Source organism: Leptosomus discolor, chromosome 8, assembly GCF_034619465.1.
Source record: "Leptosomus discolor isolate bLepDis1 chromosome 8, bLepDis1.hap2, whole genome shotgun sequence".
Lineage (NCBI taxonomy): Eukaryota > Metazoa > Chordata > Aves > Leptosomiformes > Leptosomidae > Leptosomus > Leptosomus discolor.
The window spans coordinates 35,394,040-35,412,788 of record NC_141398.1 but is presented as its reverse complement, the minus strand read 5'-3'; the positions used below and the strand labels follow the sequence as shown (position 1 = coordinate 35,412,788).

At 43.7% G+C, this 18,749-nt stretch overlaps 1 protein-coding gene across 1 annotated transcript; it reads left to right on the top strand.

Annotated features, from left to right (window-relative positions):
* The first annotated feature begins 4,922 nt into the window (after nucleotides 1–4,922).
* Nucleotides 4,923–17,607, top strand: CD83 (CD83 molecule). Its single transcript, XM_009957988.1, has 5 exons — nucleotides 4,923–4,965; nucleotides 5,094–5,224; nucleotides 15,222–15,438; nucleotides 15,552–15,655; nucleotides 17,449–17,607. Exons 1-5 carry the CDS (start codon nucleotides 4,923–4,925, stop codon nucleotides 17,605–17,607), a joined length of 654 nt encoding a protein of 217 aa, XP_009956290.1.
* The last annotated feature ends 1,142 nt before the right edge of the window (nucleotides 17,608–18,749 follow it).

Here is an 18,749-nt window from a genome sequence, read left to right as displayed (position 1 = left end):
GTCCCACAGTATGAATGTCTAGGGAGGATTTAGAGTCAAGAGAAAAGAGAGGAACACCAGGAGACGTTAAGTATTACCACAGCATACTTTGGGGGTAGACCAGCTGAACATTAGATCTCTACTGAAACAGGGTTAGGTCTCTATAAGGAGTACAGAGGTCTCCACAATGAAGAATCAAATGTAAGACAGAGGTGAGAAGACAAATTTATTGCCTGGCTAGGTGTCGTAAGGAGACGCAAGGTCCATGAAGGAGCTCTGCAAGGCTGGAATTATGTAGGGATTACTGTTGGAGAATTCAGTAGAGACAGCAGGCAATAATCTGCTCCTTACCTTCTGGAGAAGGCAGCATGGATGACGCCACATGGAAGGTGAGCAACGGAGAGTCCACTGAAATCTACAAACCATGGTTCAAGATGTCATTAGTCCTGGTGATGCCAGCACCATCTAGCATGCTGATGATAAAAGAAGAACAAGGGACCTGTTAAAAATGAGATTTTGGTGTGTACCTCTATCAGACACTGCAGTTTGAATGCAGTACCTTGGCCTGCTTGGCTACTCAATAGATCCCTGCCTGCTGTTGGAGACAAGATGCTCAACTAGATGGAGCTTCAGTACAGCCTTGTTCTAATTTTTACCGTTTTACCGTCGCGTGTATAGATGTTGGATAAGTTCTTGCTCCCATTTGCTTAAAGGCAATTCGTAAACTCCCAGCCAACAGTTTCTAAAGAGACTTCTGATTTTGGATACCTGCATTTTGGGTCTGTATTTTGGGTCACGTTTCAATTTCTATGTGAGTATGTTTAATTGCTACTTTGACAAACAGGGCTGGCACATCTCAAACATCTCACTCCAAAGTCCAGGCATTTCAGAAGAGTGGTCGTTTGTGTATAGTTAATTGGGTGTTATTTATTGAGCTGGCAGTGGGAGACAGTCTGTAAGCATGAAGCCCTGTGCCACTCAGCAGGTCACAGTTCCAGTGTTTTGGTTTCTCAGTATTGCTGGATTGTCACTGTTTAAACAGCAAAGGCAAACCCTGACCCAACATCTGCTGTGAAGAGTCAGAGAAGAGAACTTTGTCCTTAAACTTGCCTAACTTCAGTTTGTGAGTGATCTACATACCTCTCATTAGCTGCTATCTGGAAACTCTCAGTTGCTTTCAATAGTTGGTGTGGTGAGCATCAAGATCCTAGCATGACAGAAAAGTAAATGCTGTGACTGCAGTTCTGCTGGGCTCCTCAAAATAGGTAACTGCTCTGCATTTGTGGCTATTGATCCTTCTGTCACTGTTCCTTTGGCTGACAGTGCCACATTACACACAGTATATAATTTTAAAAATGGTTGTCTAATAAAACATAAAACAAAAGGCTTCCTGGTTTTGTCAGTTGAACTGAAGCAGATAACGTTTATCACTGCACAGGAGATTAATAATAATAAAAAAATAAATAAACACCCCCCACTTTCCAGTGGCTTCACAATATAGACATCAGGCACATGGGTAGACATTTTTCAAAGCAGGAACCTAAATGCAGTGGAACAATGGATATTTGATAATCATATCCCAATACAGAAAAATCTGTGCCTCACCAGAAATACTAAATGCTATTTTGACACCTCTGTCTTAACCTTTGCTTCTTTGCTGTGGAGAGCTCTGTACGCCTTGTAGAGACCTAAGGTTTTGGGTTTTTCTAAACTCTGTGCTTCCTGATAAATGCTGGCACTCGAGGCAAATACATGAAGTAAGAAGGAATCTTACATATCTTTTGCAGCCATACACTGGAATAAAAAAATAAGGAAAATCTGCTACTCACTATTTGAGGGAGCCAGTACCTACCTGGTTCAAAGAAAAAGGATACCATTCCATGAACAGCATTCTCAAGGCTTTATCAACACTGAAAAAAAAAATAGTCTTGACTTTTTAACCTTATCCCACGAATCCATCCCACATCCTTGTGCTTCTAGCCTCGTTTCCCACAGAGAATGAAATTTCCGTGATCATGCCATCTGGCTGTCTATCAGTCAGTATGTTTTGAACGTGCTTTCTATCAAACTGGCAGAGGGATTAGGGCTCAAAGAGAATTAAGTGCCTTTGAAATGAATGAAAATCAGCAGCTGGGTCAAAGATGGAGACCCAAATGAATGCCCTTGCTAAGAGAAAAGTGGGCAGAACTCAGCCATTTTGCACACTGCTTGCTAATGTCAGTCATCACGTGTGTGACTCTGGACTCACCAGAGCAGATGGTGCTTCTTGCTAGTCAGATCGAGGGCTTACAGTTGGTGTAGCGGGTGGTATGGGTGAGAGAAGGAGAGGTAATAGGACACACCTGTAGGAAAGCAGGTCTCATTAGGTCCACAGAACAATGCATTTAACGATAAAATTCCACTTACATACATAACCATGCCACTTCTGCGGTTCCTGAGGGCCCTGCAAAGACAGGGATCTGTTTCTCACAGAGTCGTCTGACAGGCAATCTCTGCTTCTTCACTCCCACACCTGAACCCGTCCTGCTGAGCTCCCAGTGCTCGGGACTGGAGTGAAACTTGAAGCAGCTTTCAGGGCTCTGGAGGTATTAGGCTTTCTCTTTGAAACCATACAAAGGGTGTTAAAAGTTAGGATGTAAAGTACAGCCTGGTTCAAAGTTTCCCTAAAGAAAAAATCCCAACCAGGGAAAGTTTAGAGGCAAAATGATTTCTCCTCCCTCAGCAAAGGGAGTTTCAGTTTTGTTCTTTGTATCTTGGTCTCTTGCTTCACATACCGTGCTGTGGAACAACAGCTGAGCTTGCAAATACTTCAGGAGGAAAAGGGCTGTTTTGGTTGAAGTTATGCCTGTCCTAGAGGGGAAAAACATGTGTTTTTAAGAATCCTAACTCCTGTATTTTAACTAACTGAGGAAGAATGTTGTTTAACATCGCCTTGGCAAGCATGTGTGGCATGTACGTTTCCCACATCAAACTGAAGCCTGACCCTTCGTGCTTACCTTCAGTGCACTTCTATGTGGGCAAACCTGTGACCTCAGCCTTAGGCGTGCCACAGCCCCTCCAGACTACATCTGCTCAGGCTGTTTTGGGAAAGATTGCTGTGAGCTGACCCACAGCAAGGGCAGGAGCTTGCTTTGGTTTGCTCACTGGGCATTTCCCCACAATGAAAGGGAAGGTAGAAGAGGTTTTAGCCTCTGGATTGGTTTATGAAAGGTAAATATGTAGCTCTGTAGGACTCACAGAAAGAGGCACTTGGGTGAAAGCTGAGTGCCCTTGTCGGATGGAGGTGGGCTTGATGTGTGACTGACTCACAGGGGCAGGAGAGCCATTGTTTCAGTGAAGAACAGATGTGAAATATATTAACCGGAGCCCTCTTCTCTCAAAGATTTCCTTCAGCAAACCCCCCCTCACTTCTGTCTTCGCAAGGACTCTATTATTTCACACAGGAGAAAGAAGCGAGAGTTCAGGATTTTTCTCTCCTTCTGAAGAGATTTACATTTTACTTGAACTTTTCTTTTAAATAACAGATTAAGGTCCTTGAAACCGGAAAGCACAAAGAGAAAAATAAAGCTTAGAGCCTGTTATATTTACTTTGCCGGTCAATGAAGTTAGAAGCAAAAAGCTTTAAAAGTAAGCAGGCTATTTCAACAGCGAGGCCCCTCACTGACTTCCCTCACAGAACGGAGTGGAGTTTCTGAAAGTGTTACCCATCCCCAGCATTTACCCGTCTGAGCTGGACTTTTGCATGCAGAGGACTTGTCCAACTGACTACTCACAAAGATTTTTTCAGGTGATTTGGCTTTAGGGTGCCCAGCGTGGCTTCCAGGAACCTAGTTTTCAAAAAAGGCTGACCATATACTTTTCACCCATCAAAACTCAAAAAAACCCCTCCTAAATGCCTTCTCTCCATCATGATCTCAGTGGCCTAAAGACAGGAGCCAAATCTGTTTTCCAAAAATAACATGTCAGCAACTTTCAGAGTTTCATGATTTGTAAGTGCTTCTGTGATCAACCTCAGACTTCCTCAAAAATTCTCTAGGGGGAAACAGCTCTTACAGATCACAAGGAAAGGACTTTTCTTTTTTTTCTTTTTTTTCTTTTTTTTAAAATTTTTTTTTAATTTTCAGATATCTAGAGGGGATGTCCAAATGGTTCCTCTTCTGGGAGCTGTCTTGATTTTTTTTGAAGGAGGAAATTTTTCGGTACAGTGACATAATTCTACCAATTCTACAAGTTGGTAGAATTATGTCACTCCAGCTGCCTCTCCTTATCTTGAAAATGACAAAATACACTGAGAAAAGATGCTGCTTCTACATCATGAGTGCCTACATGGGGAGTTACACATGTAACACTACAGAAACAGAGTTTGTGTTGCTTGGCCATGCTGTAAACTCCTGCTTAGCCCTTAGACCCAATTCACAGTGTGCTTGTTGTTACGACCTGAGGGTTTAAATGTGGTTTCAGAAATGTTGCTTAGTATGGCCAACCTTTGCACAGATGCTGTTCTGTTAAAGCTGCAGAGAAAAGGTTGAGGGGGGATTTTGGGATGCTGACAAACCCTGCTGTTTTGTCACTTGAGAGAGATTCTTTAGTGCTGATTTTGATGCCCTTCACACCGATCCATAGTGCCCCATGATCAACCCTGTTTTTGTTCAGATCAACACAGAGGGGGGAAAAAAAAGGAACAAAAAAGGGAGATGAGGTGCTACCAGTGCAGGCGGTTGCAGAAATGGGAGTGACATAACAGATTTAATGGGAGGAGCACTGGCTCCTACACATAGGGATTTTCCCTGTGACGGGCAACTTCAAGATAAGTCGTCTGGGGATTCCCCAGTCTGCCTCCAGAAATATCCCTCTAGAAGCAGTAGCAGTTTCACTCTACTCTCACAGTCCGTCTTGCAAAAAGGCATGCTGTTGCTGCTCTGTGATTTGAAGCAGTAAAAATCATGTCTTTGGTAGTCTACACTCTGCTCATCATCCTGTGTAATGGTAAGTGAGGAGCCTTGCACTTTTCTTTCTGGTCTTTCACATTTATGTTGTGGGGATATGTTTTGGGAAGACAGGAAGGATTACCTAGGCAATCTCTTTTAAAGGTGATGTGTACCTGTGCTTTGCAGTTTGGTGGTTGATCTGTGGGGCTTCTGTGGCTGTCCCAGAAGTTGCTGTGAGATGTGCTGAAGAAGTGCTGCTGCCCTGTAAAGTTCCTCAGGACTCCCCAGTCACCTACCAGACAGCATCTTGGTATAAAGTAAGAAAAAAAGCCCAGGTTTCTTGAGCAGTGCTTTGCTTTCCTACCTGATACTGGCTTGTCTTGTTCAAAATCAGTTGTTTTATGAAGAGGCATCCTCCTGTCAGTGCAGCAGAGATAAGGTGGCAGTGGAAGCATTTGATCTGATCACAGAAAACAGGCATTTTCCGTGTCATTGTACACGGACTATTTGAGCGCGATACCTGAATTGCTCTTGGCCTGCTTTTCTATCTATTTATTGCTGGCTTCCAGGGATTGGAATTCAGGTGATGCCCCATGTACAGCCTGCCAAATACTACTCCAAAGAGGAGTCTTCCAGGATTTTTCTTCAGAGCAAAAAATGATATTCAAACCTTGCAACATCAATGTTGTTGTCCTTTGGTTAACCTCGCCCCAAACAAGAGCTGATTTTTTCTTTGAAATAGAAGAACTAAACAAGTACTTGCTGTTCTCTGGGAAGATTTGGCTAGTGGGGGTGGGCATAAGGGCAGGGTATGCAGAAGGCAGATGGAGAGCTAGAAATTCTGAGTTACCTCTTTACAGTCACAAAGTAAAAGTCACATCTTGACTGCCCTGATTCAGAATTCCCATCTCCAAAGCAGGAGAGCCCTGCTGACCACCTGTTTGCAAGAGGGGCTGCAAAGATCAATCGGATAATGAGGAGGAAAGTCCTGCTGAACACATTCAAGATGAAATTTCTCATAAAAAGAGAGGCAGAATTGCCCAGTGGTTGAAGAAGTGACTTTTGACTTGCTGTGTGGCACTGTGTGTTTGCATCTCCGTGTATAGTTTCAGCTTATGGTGTGAGCCAAAAAAAGGAAGTTCTTTTTCTCCCCCATTCTTTGCTCTCAGCCATGCACTCCTGCCGTTTGCCATGGGTCAGTCCCAGTGGTCCTCTAGTTGCCTGTTAAGTCAATTCTCCGTTGCTTGGTGTAATAGTGGAAAATCAACCTGCAAATAAAGATGTTGTGGGTTACAGAGCTGAATTACTTTCCCATGTGATGGGAGAGCAGTAGAAGGGAAAAATTCCTGGGTTTGGTGGGCAAAACCTGTTAATTCATCTCCGTCAGAACATAAAGCCATTGGCTTCCCCAGCAGTTTGGTCAGATATAGTTTTAAAATTATTCCCTACAGTTAACCAACAAACAGCATTATTAGATAGGGCTTCTGTGGTTGAAACTTGCAATGCCTCTGAGTTTCAGTGCTGGTACAACAGTGAGCATCCGCCTTCTGACAAGATGACAACTGCAACCCAGAGGTGCCTAACTCTGAAACAGCTGTTTCGAACATCTGGCTAGCAGCCCATAAGCAACTGCACCACCCATAGTCTCCTTCATTTTCCAAAATGCTGAACTAAGCACAGGTGGGAGACAGAAAGGAGAGAATGATGCATTTGGTTGAACATTACTGAGGGAGCTGGGATAGGTGTCAAGTTACTCTTTTTTTGCTTTCTGCTTCAAAAGCTGGATAAGGACATGTATTTTCCATACAGATACATGATAATTATTTAGGGCCACATGTTTCTCACAGAGTCTAAGCAGGGCAGGGAGCTCACTGCAGGCAAGCCATGAAGTCTGGTGGACCTGCAGGAGTTAAGCAGAAGTGGTAAGTGGTGGGGAAGGAATAAACAGAGAGGTTGACTGGATCTCTGAAAATTCTCCCCAACACCAGTGTTGGAAGTCAACAAAAATGAAAACAGTTTCAGCAGGCTGAAGTGTGGGGATCCTCCGGAAGCTGTCCTTCTGAGTTCAGTAGCAGCTGGGAGGGCCAGGCAGCAAACAGGAGCCAAAAAACATTGCCCTGATGAAAGAGTCTAAGGAAAGCCTGTAGACCGAGTTCTGTGTTGTCTCATAGCTCTTTACAGTTCTACTGGGGCACAAATGACTGTGCATGCAGGGGAGAGTGATATTTGATGATGCCTTTTGTGTGCGCCTCTTCCTTGGCAGCCCTCACTAGTACTGCTTCCCTTCGCAGCACTCAGGCTGTTACAGTCTTGACTGTCACTGCACCTTTCCTGCCCTGTCCCACCAATCTCCTCTCCCTCCACGGTCTCCTCACTCTTCCTGCTTCATCCATTTCACTCAGGAAAACCTCTAGTGCCCAGCATGACAAGATCTCGTGCTTTTTTTCACTGCTGGCACTGCTAAATCCACAAGAAGTAACAAAATGTAGCTGTCTTCAACTCTTGCCACCATCCTCAGGGACTGATGGCACCAACCATAGCACTTATGGTTACTCATCCTAGGAGACAGGTGGGAAGAGGGGACAAGCAGTTAATGCCCCCCCAGGCCACAGTTGCAGCCATACTAGGAAAAGCACAGCACCAGAGCTAAAGAACCTGACTCTTGGATGGAAAAAGTAATTTAGGCTCAGTGTTTTGTGCTGGAGAAACAATACTTCTTCTACTTGTGGGTCTGGCTAAACAGGCAGCAGCTTGAAGCTCCTCTCCTCCCTCCTCTCTCCTCACCTCTCTTGGCTGTGTGCCGCTGTCCCCACCCAACACTGCAAAAGGAGGGTGGGGGAATGGTGGAGCATGACTGGGCTAGCCAACATAGAGAATTAATCTGTTTTATAAAGAACAACTACTGAAGGATTAATCAATAAACACCATGTATACCCCCAAAGGGCTAACTAAAAGGTAATTTCAACAAATGGTATGAAATTTCAGACTGTAAAGTTCAAGCAGCTGTTAGGCTAAATCTTTTGTAGGAGGTCACTTTGAACTGTGCAGTAAATGCAAGCAATTAACCTTTGCTTCTGCTGCTTTAAAAAAAAATGCTGGTGAGGTTACAGTGATGCACGTGCAGCTGTTTGCACAGGGTGAACACTTGGGGAACAAACCCCTCTTTGCTGCTGGCACCTCTGCATGCTCCAACCAATTAAGGGGTGCTTTTAAACAGTTTGTTACTATCTGCTTTAAAAAAAAAAAAAAAAAGCAGCTGTTATTTTAAAATACTTGCTTTTTCAGTTCCATTTGGAGAAATAATTGTTTAAAGGAGTTCTGGTGTCAAAATCCAACTGGATGTAAAAAAGAAGGGTTGCATTCAACAGTTCCTTCACTCTTGCTAATGTCTCCTACTGCAAAAAGACGTGCGTGGGTTTTACGTGTTGTGCGCCCGATATCCTTGGAGCTAATTAGATTATTCACATGCAAGAAGTCAGGCATGCAAGTAATTCTGTGCGGAATCAGGACCACAGTCAGTCAGCTCAGACAAAATTATTTTTACTGAGAAATACTTGAAGTAGGCAGGCCTAGCACACTGGGGAGAAGGTAGAGCATCAAGTCCTCTTCCAGCCTGGTGCAGCTCGCATCTCAGTCACTATGGGCCCAAGAAAAAGTTAAAGAGTTTGTAAAGAAGGTACCCTTTAAGCGTGGTTCATTCTTAAGGATGGCTGGGCAACCTACATGTCATAAAACCACATAGGAGCAGTGTGGAAGTTTGCCAACTGAGAACTGAAAACTAGATAATTTTTGCATAAACATCCAGGCACTGGGAATTGTGTATGGAAATACTGGTTTGAATTTCTACGGCCCACCTGTGAAACAAGAATCTGGGTAATGCAACTTTACTTACCTTTCTGCCTCATAGGGCTATTGAAAACTGAACAGTTTCTCATTGTGTAGCACATTGAAAATGAGACCCACTTCATAAAACCTGATAATTATCACTTTATGTCCAGTTTGAAAGCCAAGTTTAAACACACGCAAATGTAGTCCCAGTGAATATTTCACTACTTTGTTCATATGATAGCCAGAAAATTCTTAATCTAAAACAAATCTTGAGGAAAAGGAAAGAAGGCTGTACTTCAGCCGAGAGAAGTCTGTTAACTTTATAATGCTTCCCTGAAAAATATAAAATTGTGGCAGAATTAGAGGGGGAAGTCATATAAGAATAAACCTTATAGACATTTAATATTAATTGCACCTTCCTTCAAAGGAAATTGGTTCTACTAAATGTGCATAGCTATTGTCTATTAGCATAGGTAAACAGTTTCTAAATTACTTCAGTCTGATTTCTAACACACCCAAAGAAATGAAGTCAAATGTTCCTCAGACATATATTCAGCTCCAAGTAGCTCCAACACATTGATGATTTAGACTGAAAGGGAGCAATGGAAATGCTTTCATGACCAAAACAATTCTTTTTCCTGACATGAGTGAGCGCTGGATGTCCTTAGCTTAAAAAAACCCCACAAACAATAAAAAGACTGTGTGTCTGAGTCAGAGGGCTTTTCCAGCTGGCTGATGTGTCACATGCAGTTCCTTTGCTGTTGTTTTGGGGCTGGGTTTTGGTTTTTCTTTTCTTCTCTTTCATTTCCCCTCTAAAGCACAGTCAGAGTTCACTCACATGTGCCCACAATTGTCTGCTTTTTTCAATTTAACATTAGTATCTCTACATGACACTGTATAGGAACCATATGGACGCACCTTCAGCACTAATCAAATGTGAAAGAGCTTTTGTGCTGAAAAATACACCTATTAAGCGGTTTCAGCTCAGTTGTGATTCATTATATGTTGGCAATTGAGCATTGCCAGAATTCTAGATATTTTGCCTCAGAAAATAAATTCCTTCTGGCTGTATATAGTTTTTAGATCTCTTTAGCAGTCAGAAATTTCGACTTGGCCGTTATTCCTGGTATAATTTTAAAGAAAACCATTTTTACAATCATCCCACCCTCAGAAGAAAATAAATTAGTGTTAATACATTCCACCTATAAACTGAGATCAGTTTTGGACCTGAACCATTTTGTTTAAAATAAAAATTTTCTTTTATAGGAAAAGTAGATTATATCAGCACTTTGATTTATCTGGTGGCCAATGTACCACCGTAGTCTGAGAAAAGTTCGATGTGAAAAGGTGTTTAATGAGAGCAGAGAACATGAGTTAACAACTGCTTGATCTTACATGTACATGATAAAATGAATTTTGATTGATTAATTGGGTGTAAGTACTACAGTATGGGTGAATTGCCTTTGTTTAGTGGCACTAACATGTAATGCTGTAACAGTTTTCAAAACCGTAACTAACACCCAGCCAGCTAGGACCAAGAAAACTGTTCCTTCTCCTTCTTACACCTTGGGGTTAGTTCTCTGAAAAAGAAATATTTGCTGAAAAGTGCTTAAATTTTGAAGGCCTAATTATTCTACCTATTTCTTATGATTCACCCAGTCAGAGAACAGAAATTTTATCAGCTCAGCAGTATTTTCTATCAAACCTATCCCATTTTAATATACAATGTGTCACCACCACTATTCTTACTAAAAATTTCCAGGCTAGGAGAAACTTAACAGGAATCAGTCAATTGACTAGAGAATACACATTGCAACATCACAACCTCTTTAGACCAAGTGTTTCCAAGCTTTTGGGAACTAGAATAACTTTCAGTTTAACTGAAATAAGACAACTAGAGCTGGTTGCTCAGAGCTGTGTCCAGTCAGGTTTTGAATACCTTCAAGCATGGAGTCTCCCCACACTCTCTGGGCAGCCCATTCAAGTGTTCAACCAACCCCACAGTAAAAAAAGTTTTTTCTTATGTTTAAATGGAATTTCCTGAATTTCGGTTTGTGCCTCTTGTCTTGCCTCTGGAGGCCAGTGAGAACAGTCTGGCCTTAGCTTCTTTAACCCCTTGGCAATCAGGTACACATTGACAAGATGCCCCTGAGCCCACTCTCCTCCAGGCTGAACAGCCCCAGCTCCCAGCCTCTCCTCATACATCAGATGCTCCAAATCTTTAATCATCTTTGTGGCCCTTTGCTGGACTCTCTCCAGTGTGTCCATCTCATACTGGGGAGCCCAGCCCAGGACCCAGCACTCCAGGTGTTTTCAGCAGCGCTGGGCGGAGGGAAGGATCCCCTCCCTCTACCTGCTGGAGATGCTCTGCCGGGTGCAGCCCAGGAGGCTGTCGGCCGCCCTTGCCACGAGGGCTCATTGCTGGCTCCTGATCATCTTAGTGTCCGCCATGACACCAGGACCTTTCCAGCAGGTTGGCCCCAGCCTGTCCTGGTGCCTGGGGTGGTTCGTCCCCAGGGGCAGGACTTGACATTTCCATTTGCTGAACTTCATGAGGTTCCTGCCAGCCCATGTCCCCAGCCTGTTGAGGTCCCTCTGGATGGCAGCACGACCCTCTGGCGTATCAGCCACTCCTCCCTGCTTTGTATTGCCTGCAAACCTGCCGAGCACATGCTCTGTCCCAGTGTCCAGGTCGTTAATGAAGGTATTGGAGGTGTCAGACCCTGGGGGTAGCATTTCCTCTCTTTGCTATGGAGGCGATTGAAAACAACAGACTTAGCCCCCCAGCTGATTTCTGAGAAAGCCTGTCATAGACATTGCTGCTGGCTGATGTGCATGGGATAATAAACATAAACCCACATTTTTTTTGTTGTTTAATTTTCTTAATGGGTAGTTTTACGCAGATAGGCAGAATGATGTTGCCAGCCTGAAGGTTCCCATTTCCCAGCAAAATTCTTGCTTCAGTAACCCCCAGCAGCCAGCATGGCAACGAGACCCTTTTTATGCAAATAGATTCAGTAGCATTTCTACCAGTCCCTGCATAAGTCATGATTCACCTTTTGAATTTTGGTAAAGCCATTAATGGCAAACATGGGAGCAGGAAAAGACCACCTCCCTTTCCTCCTCCCCTTGGCGGCGGGGAGCTGTGGGAGCCGGCGTGCTGCAGCTCGCTCGCCAGTACGGTAGAAGGGAAATGAAACGCAAATGAAACACAGGAGGAAAATATTTTGTCGCTGATTAAAGAAGAGGATGGTCCCTACACAAGTGGATTGCCACCACTGACAGTATTTGCTTCGATCCCTCTAAGCTTGTGTGGAATTAATTAGGTAAAACCCCTAGCATTTTCCTTGGGCTGTGTTATCACCTGGAGGACACTTGGCATGAATTAGTGCTGGATTATCATAGGAGCTTGAGCTGCAAAATGATCTGTCTAGTGAGAGTCTGCCAAGTAATTCACAGGAGGTGGCAAACAAAGTGGAATGTTCATAATTTTAATTAGGTTTGGGGCGAAAAGAGGTTAGCTTGAATAGAGCAGGAGGTAGAATTATGACCTTACTGAACTTCTCATGGACTTCCTTTTACAGAGCTGGGATATGGGGACACACTCTGCAAATTTGCTCAGATGTTTCCTCATTACTTAGAGAATTTTAAAAGTGAGGGCTTGAGGGTTTTTTGATAGGATGAGAGGAGCTAATATTGGTGTGGAAAAAAAAGCTTTGGTCAGGCATCAGAGAAAGAGGTGCTGTGACCTCAGAGTAGGGATGGATGCGCTGCGTGTAAAGGTTGGAAAAATGCCACCAGATGTCTCTGTAGCCTAAAAAATGTAGGGAGGCTGCTGGGCACACCAGCACCACCACGAACTGCTGTGCTTGCCTTTGCCCTTCAGTAAAGGAGAGATTTAACGCAGGAAGAGAAGCGTGCAGACCCCGAACTAAACGCACCCGTGTGAACTGTTCCTCCTCCTCCCCAAACGCAAAGGTTTGTGACCCCCATCCAGGTTGCAACTGGTTTCTCCACATGTGAGGGAGGCAGATTAGGCCACAAAGTAACTTTTTCTTCTATTTTGGTGAAAGGCATGTTAGTACAGCTTCACAGACACTGCTCTGCTTGCACAGCATGGGTTTGTGTAAGGCAAAGTTCTGACTTGTCTGCAGGGTCACTGTCACTGTGCTTGTGACAAATGAGCACCGCGAAAAGCTTTGGAGGCAATAATCAATCCTATCCCTCAGTGTTCCCATAAAACTGAGAAGTTAAATCATTTACCAAAAACCTCAGTGGGAATAAGCGCATGGTCAGGCATAGGATGCATAGGCTTAATTGACTTCTCCCTTATACTAGCAGTGGTGATTACAGCTGCATACAGAAAGATCAAAGTGTTTTCTGATTCCCAGGTCTCAGTCACAAGAATCACAGCACCATTTACCATCCAAGACAGCAATTATTTATGCTGCAAATTAAAAAAAAGAAAGAAGAAAAAATCTCCAAACTAATTTTCTGTGTATAGCTCAGACCTCCTATCTGCATTTTAGGGCAAAGTGGAGGGCAGCCAGGCTGGTTCTCCTTATTGCCCTCTGGGCAGTTTTAAATTTAAAGGAGGAAGGGGGTGGTCAGAGAAGGGAGAGTGGCAAAAATTAGATCTGAGGGAGGTCAACTCCATCCACTTAACTGCTATTGACCCACTTGTAATCAGAGCTGAGCCCAGCCTGGGTACTGGAATTCCTCTGGTCACATCTCTGACAGTGTGCAGCGCCCAGAATTATCTAAATCCCTGTAGCACAGTGAAGTGCCTGCAGCCTTAAAACCACTGAAGATGCTGCTTTTCTTATAGCTGCTTGGGGCTGAGTGTAATAAGAAAGAGAAACTGAGGTAAATTTACTGGGGGATTAAGAGGAAGAAGGTACTTTCTTCTCTCTTGCTGGGTAAAGCATGGAAAGCCCCAGGGAATTACTGCTCTGTTTTTCAGTTGATGCACTAAAAAACCCCAACTTTTCTGAGAAAGGATTATGAAAATCTTGTGCTTTAGTCTGATTTCCCAGTTCCTGAAAAGTTCCCCAACTTGCAGCTTGTTTTACACCACTTTAGGGCTGCAAAAGTAGCAAACTATAAAGGAGCATCAGGCCCATATTTCTCTCCAGACTCCTTAGTATGCTTTCCTCATGCAAATACATGAAAGGGAAACCAGATACTCCTAGCCTCAGTATAAGAAAACTGTTAATTTTAATAACTTACAGTGTAACTGTTATACCCTGATGCAGTAGCTACACTGGTAGAAAGTAAGCACCAACATACAACCCAAAAATGTGTCTATTAAAATAAAATAATAATAATAATAAAGCCTTGGCTTACATTAGTTAGGGGTTTGGCCGAAAAACTGAGCCTTGGACTGTATGAGCTGGCTCTGGCTCTGTTGGTCCACAGGAAGACTGAGTTGATTACTTGGGAAACCTTCATGGAGGGCATGCTGCCTCAAATCCCAGGGAGCAACGTCGATGAATAAGAATGGACATGGGCTAATTCAAACCCTTCTCCCATCTTTCAAATCAAGTTAGTGACTTCTCTCTTCTTTGTGGTTCCCAGCCAATTGTCATTTTCAGTGCATCCTATCGCCCCACAGTAAAAACTGTTCTGGGAATACACTTCATTCCTCCAGCAGCCTCTCAGCAATGCCAAGGAATGTAGCTCTTCTGGTTACAATTAAGAAATTCAACACACAAATGCTCCCCAAGTGCACCAGAACCTGCCTGTGACCTTCACGCAACTGAATCTGAAGGAGTTGAAGAAATTTTTTTGTTCTTTGGTTCCAATAAAGAGCGGAGGGGAGGGGAGGGGAGGGGGGGGAACACCCATTCCTCCAGAGAGGCACTGTGGTTTCAGGGGTCAGCTGCGCAGCAACTGGCACAGGGGAGTACAGTTTCCAGGGCTGCATTCCCACAAGGTGCTCTGGGGCTGCGAGGTCCCTGGGAGGATGCCAGCCCATGCTGGCAGAGCCAATGCGCTGTGGCATGCCTGCTGGGTAGGCAGGGTTAATTGCCACCACCGCATGGCAGAAAGTGTGCTGGTAGAGCGAGCACAGGCAACGGTGGAGCCTACCTGACTCCTGCCGTGCTCTCCTGGGGATGTCTGGTCCCCAGAGCCACCGCTAAGCAGTTGGGTAAGGCTGCTTCTTGCTGCCTCAGCTCCAGCTCCATCCCTGTGGACTGTCTCTCTGTTTGAACTCTTTTGCGGCCTCTGTGTAGACACTTTGAGAGTAAAATCTACCGCTGCCTTTTATCATGTTACGTCTCTGCCAAGATTATGTCCAGGTGAGGCGGATTACAAAGCTATTACAGAAGAGCTCTACAGAGCTCTCCTGCACCCCCCCCCCCCGGGCCCTGCAACTCTTCTGCCTCTGCATTTTCAGCCATAAGCTGGCTTTGAAACTCTCTTTCTCCCAAAACCCAGGATGAGACTGTTGGCCAAGATGAGAAATATATTTGTGTTTTCCAGATGGCTGGAGATGGTGAAGGAATAGCATGGAAAGTCCTTGATGTGGAATCTCATTATACAAAAGAACTTGGGGGCTCCCTGGAGCTCTCCAATGACACCTTCTTTTCACTGAGGATCAGAAATGCGACCAGCAGAAACAGCGGGATGTATAAGTGTACTTTGGGGGAACAGAGTGGAGAACACAATCTGAGTGGCGCCGTCACATTAAAAGTAACAGGTACAGTAGAGACTTTGGACCGTCCCATGCTCTGCATGACATTTTATGAAGGTAGCAGTTAAAAAAAAATTTACAAACACCAGAACAATGTAACACCTTGCTTTACATTTTAGGTTGCCCTGGAATAGAAAATGAAAAATTAAAAAAATACAAAGCTGAGCTTTTCATGCTGACTTGCCTGGGGATTTTTTACCTGCTGCTCATCTTTTTCACCTGTGTAAGTAATTCCCTTCGTCATAAACAAACCAACCAAAACCACCACCAACAAAAAAACCCCCACTCATCTTCTCTGCTAGCACCACCTTAACACAGCCAGTCAGATCTTAATTTATGATCAAATCTTTTAAATATTCACATGGTATTTTCAAAGCCAGAGGAAACTCAGGTGCCTGAGGAACATATGATGGAGTCCCAAAGAGACAAAACATTTCAGTGCACCCTGATCTAACTCAAACCAGACAGTTATTTTCCTGCACCCTGCTGCCCATTTCTGCTTCCAGTTACTCTGAGTGCAAGCTACTCTTCAGTTTAAGGGTGCATCAACAGCTCTTCTGATTTGGTACTTCGGAACAGCATTTGCCCAAGATGGAGACACAGGCCCCTGGGATCCCTTCCCTACCTATGGCATTGCTTTCTGTGGTGGTATGATGGACAAGTTCAAGTCCATCTAGTTTTTGCCTTAGTGTCCATACCTGTAAATTGGGGACAACCCCATTTCAGATTGGTGTTTTTGTGACACTCCATCTTTCTTGTTAAGCAGACACGTTAAGATCCTTGGAAAAGAACCTCCTTGGGGTTTTATCCATACCCTTAAGGCTGGCTGGTAGTTTTGGGAAAGGTGGGGAGAGGAGGTATTTGGGAAGCTCACTTCACAGAAGCAAAATGATGCTTTGTCTGCGGTAGTGGTGAAGTCACCCCCTTATGCAGAGGCCTGTGTCTCCCGGCTTAGAGACACCATGAGACTTCGGTGTTAGTACAGTGCAACATCATCTGCATTTCTAATTAAAAACCAGAACAGAACCAACCCCAGCATTTTGGGAGGTCAGATTTAACTTTTGCTGCCTGTTTCACACTTGCCTTCTTGTTTTGTTCCTCAGCAGATGAATCATAACTGTTGATTGGAGAATATCTAATTAGCTGCAGCTAAATGTAGCTTTTCATGTATCTTCAGGCAGCAATTAAATTTATGCCTGTCTCTTTTTTAGATTGACAGTCCTGTCAGTAATTTCTGCCATTCAGACTAAAGTTTGACAAGATAAATCTTGTAGGAATTTGTTAGGATGAAAGTATGAAAGCAAGAATGTCACTCGGAAGAGACAGATGCCCTGGTTCTGCACAATGTCCTGAAAGAATTTCAGATCTCTAACCTCTCCTTTCCACATATAAAAAAAAGACCCAGTTTTTGTGGTGCAATTAAAATAAAAAACCAGAGCTGCGTAGTGAAGATAACCACTCTGGTGGAATTACATCTGTCTTGCTCTTGGGTGAGGTCCAGTCTCAGGTGTCAACCCAGCTTTCATCAAAGTTTAATATTGCCCTGATCTCACAAGTGAGCATTATTTTAAATGTCTGTTAAGTTCTTACAGGTTGCCTTGTCCTCTCCTCTAGTGGAGGTTTTGCCTAATCTCCACTCAACTCAACGGCAACATTAAGTTTAAGACTGGTGTCAGGACTAGGGTTCTACTTTGACAACTTGATGAAATATTTTGGGCGCCGACCTGTATTGAAGGCAGGTGGAAACACACTTACTTGATGCAAGGCCTGGTCATATGAAAATTTGAATTAAACATAAATTTCCTTTTGTGACTAAGGCTTTTGTCCTATAAAGCTCCTTGCTAGAGCGAGAAGCAGCAGCTTTTCCTTGTACTGGGTGTTTCTGGTGACAAACAAATGGAAAAGGTGTCATGTATGGTTAGCAAGGAGAAGAAGCAACATTTTCAAACTTATTTTAAAAAAAGCCTTTCATAGGAACACTCAGTTATAAGCTTTCCTTTCTGTTTTCTGTTTTAGACATGTCTAAGAAAAGAGAGTATGTCTCCCATTTATCAAAAAACTGGACCAGATATGAAACACATGCTCACCCTCATCAACGTACGTGAAATGACAACTTTCCAGGATTTAAACAGTGACAGCACTTGCAAAAATGGAATTACTTCAAGTTATGTCTAAGTTGATGTTGACAGCACTGTGGGCTCATCAGTAAACATGACACGAGCCGGATGGCCAAGTGCTACAGAGAGGAAATAAATGATCATATATGGCCTCTTCAGTGCAGGTAACCTCTCAGCTATCCGCTTGCGCTGGACAAGTCTTCAAAAAGCAATGTTACACACTACAGTAAGTAAGAAATACCATTTCAGCTACACGACAGTGTTACGATGCTGTTATGAAGTTGATATCAACTTTATTTCACTCTGCCATGCAGCCCTCTTGTTCTGAGCAAGAACGCTCCTGTGATATGAAGACCAGGTTATAAGGAGGCCATGGCAGCTCAAAGCTGGATAATTAAGCTCTTCACTGAACTAATAACTCTCATCTTTCAAAAGCAAACACAACAGTTGCTGCAGTATGAACTGTTATGTGTGCAGGGCTGTCTCTGCTCCAAGCCTGATTCTGGACAGAGTTCCTTTACTGCAAATGGGATGTAACTTGTCATGTGATGCTCAACAAGCTGAGGAGGTAACTTCGTGCTTTTGTCCTGGGTGGATCAAAACAACATTTACTTCTTAATCTCAGAGTGACAGACAGGCTGAAATGTAAGGAAGGGGAAAATATCCTGGAAGTCTTTCTGGGCTGAGAGGGACGTTCTGTCTCTGCAGGAGAAGTAGGGACGCATTTCCCAGGGGCATATCTAGACAGGTTAATCCACAGGAAGCTTCAATGAAACTGTTAAAGCAATAAAGATAAGAACAAAGCAGCCAGTGATATGAAGGACACATAAAGATGACTTATTTTGTGGTTTATAAAACATGAAGCCAAATGTAGATGACACCTATGTCAGTTAAGTTACATAAGCGATAACCAAAGCCATGGTCTTTGTATCTTTGGGATGTACTGAGTCAGCTGTGAGATACAGGAATGGGAGATGAGATGTACGGGCACCTGCTTTTGGTGTTGACAATGTGTAGTATATATGAAAAAAGGACATGAGAAAAGCTGAAGTTGGGCACACAATGTAAGGGAGAGAAGAATTGTCCTCTTGGACCAAAGAAAGCAAAAGACCTTCTGGAGTCTGAAAACAAGGAACCTCTCTTTGAGCTCCTGGTGCAGAAGGTGAAGCAAGAGGAGTCTAGAGTGACTGTGGGTGTTTA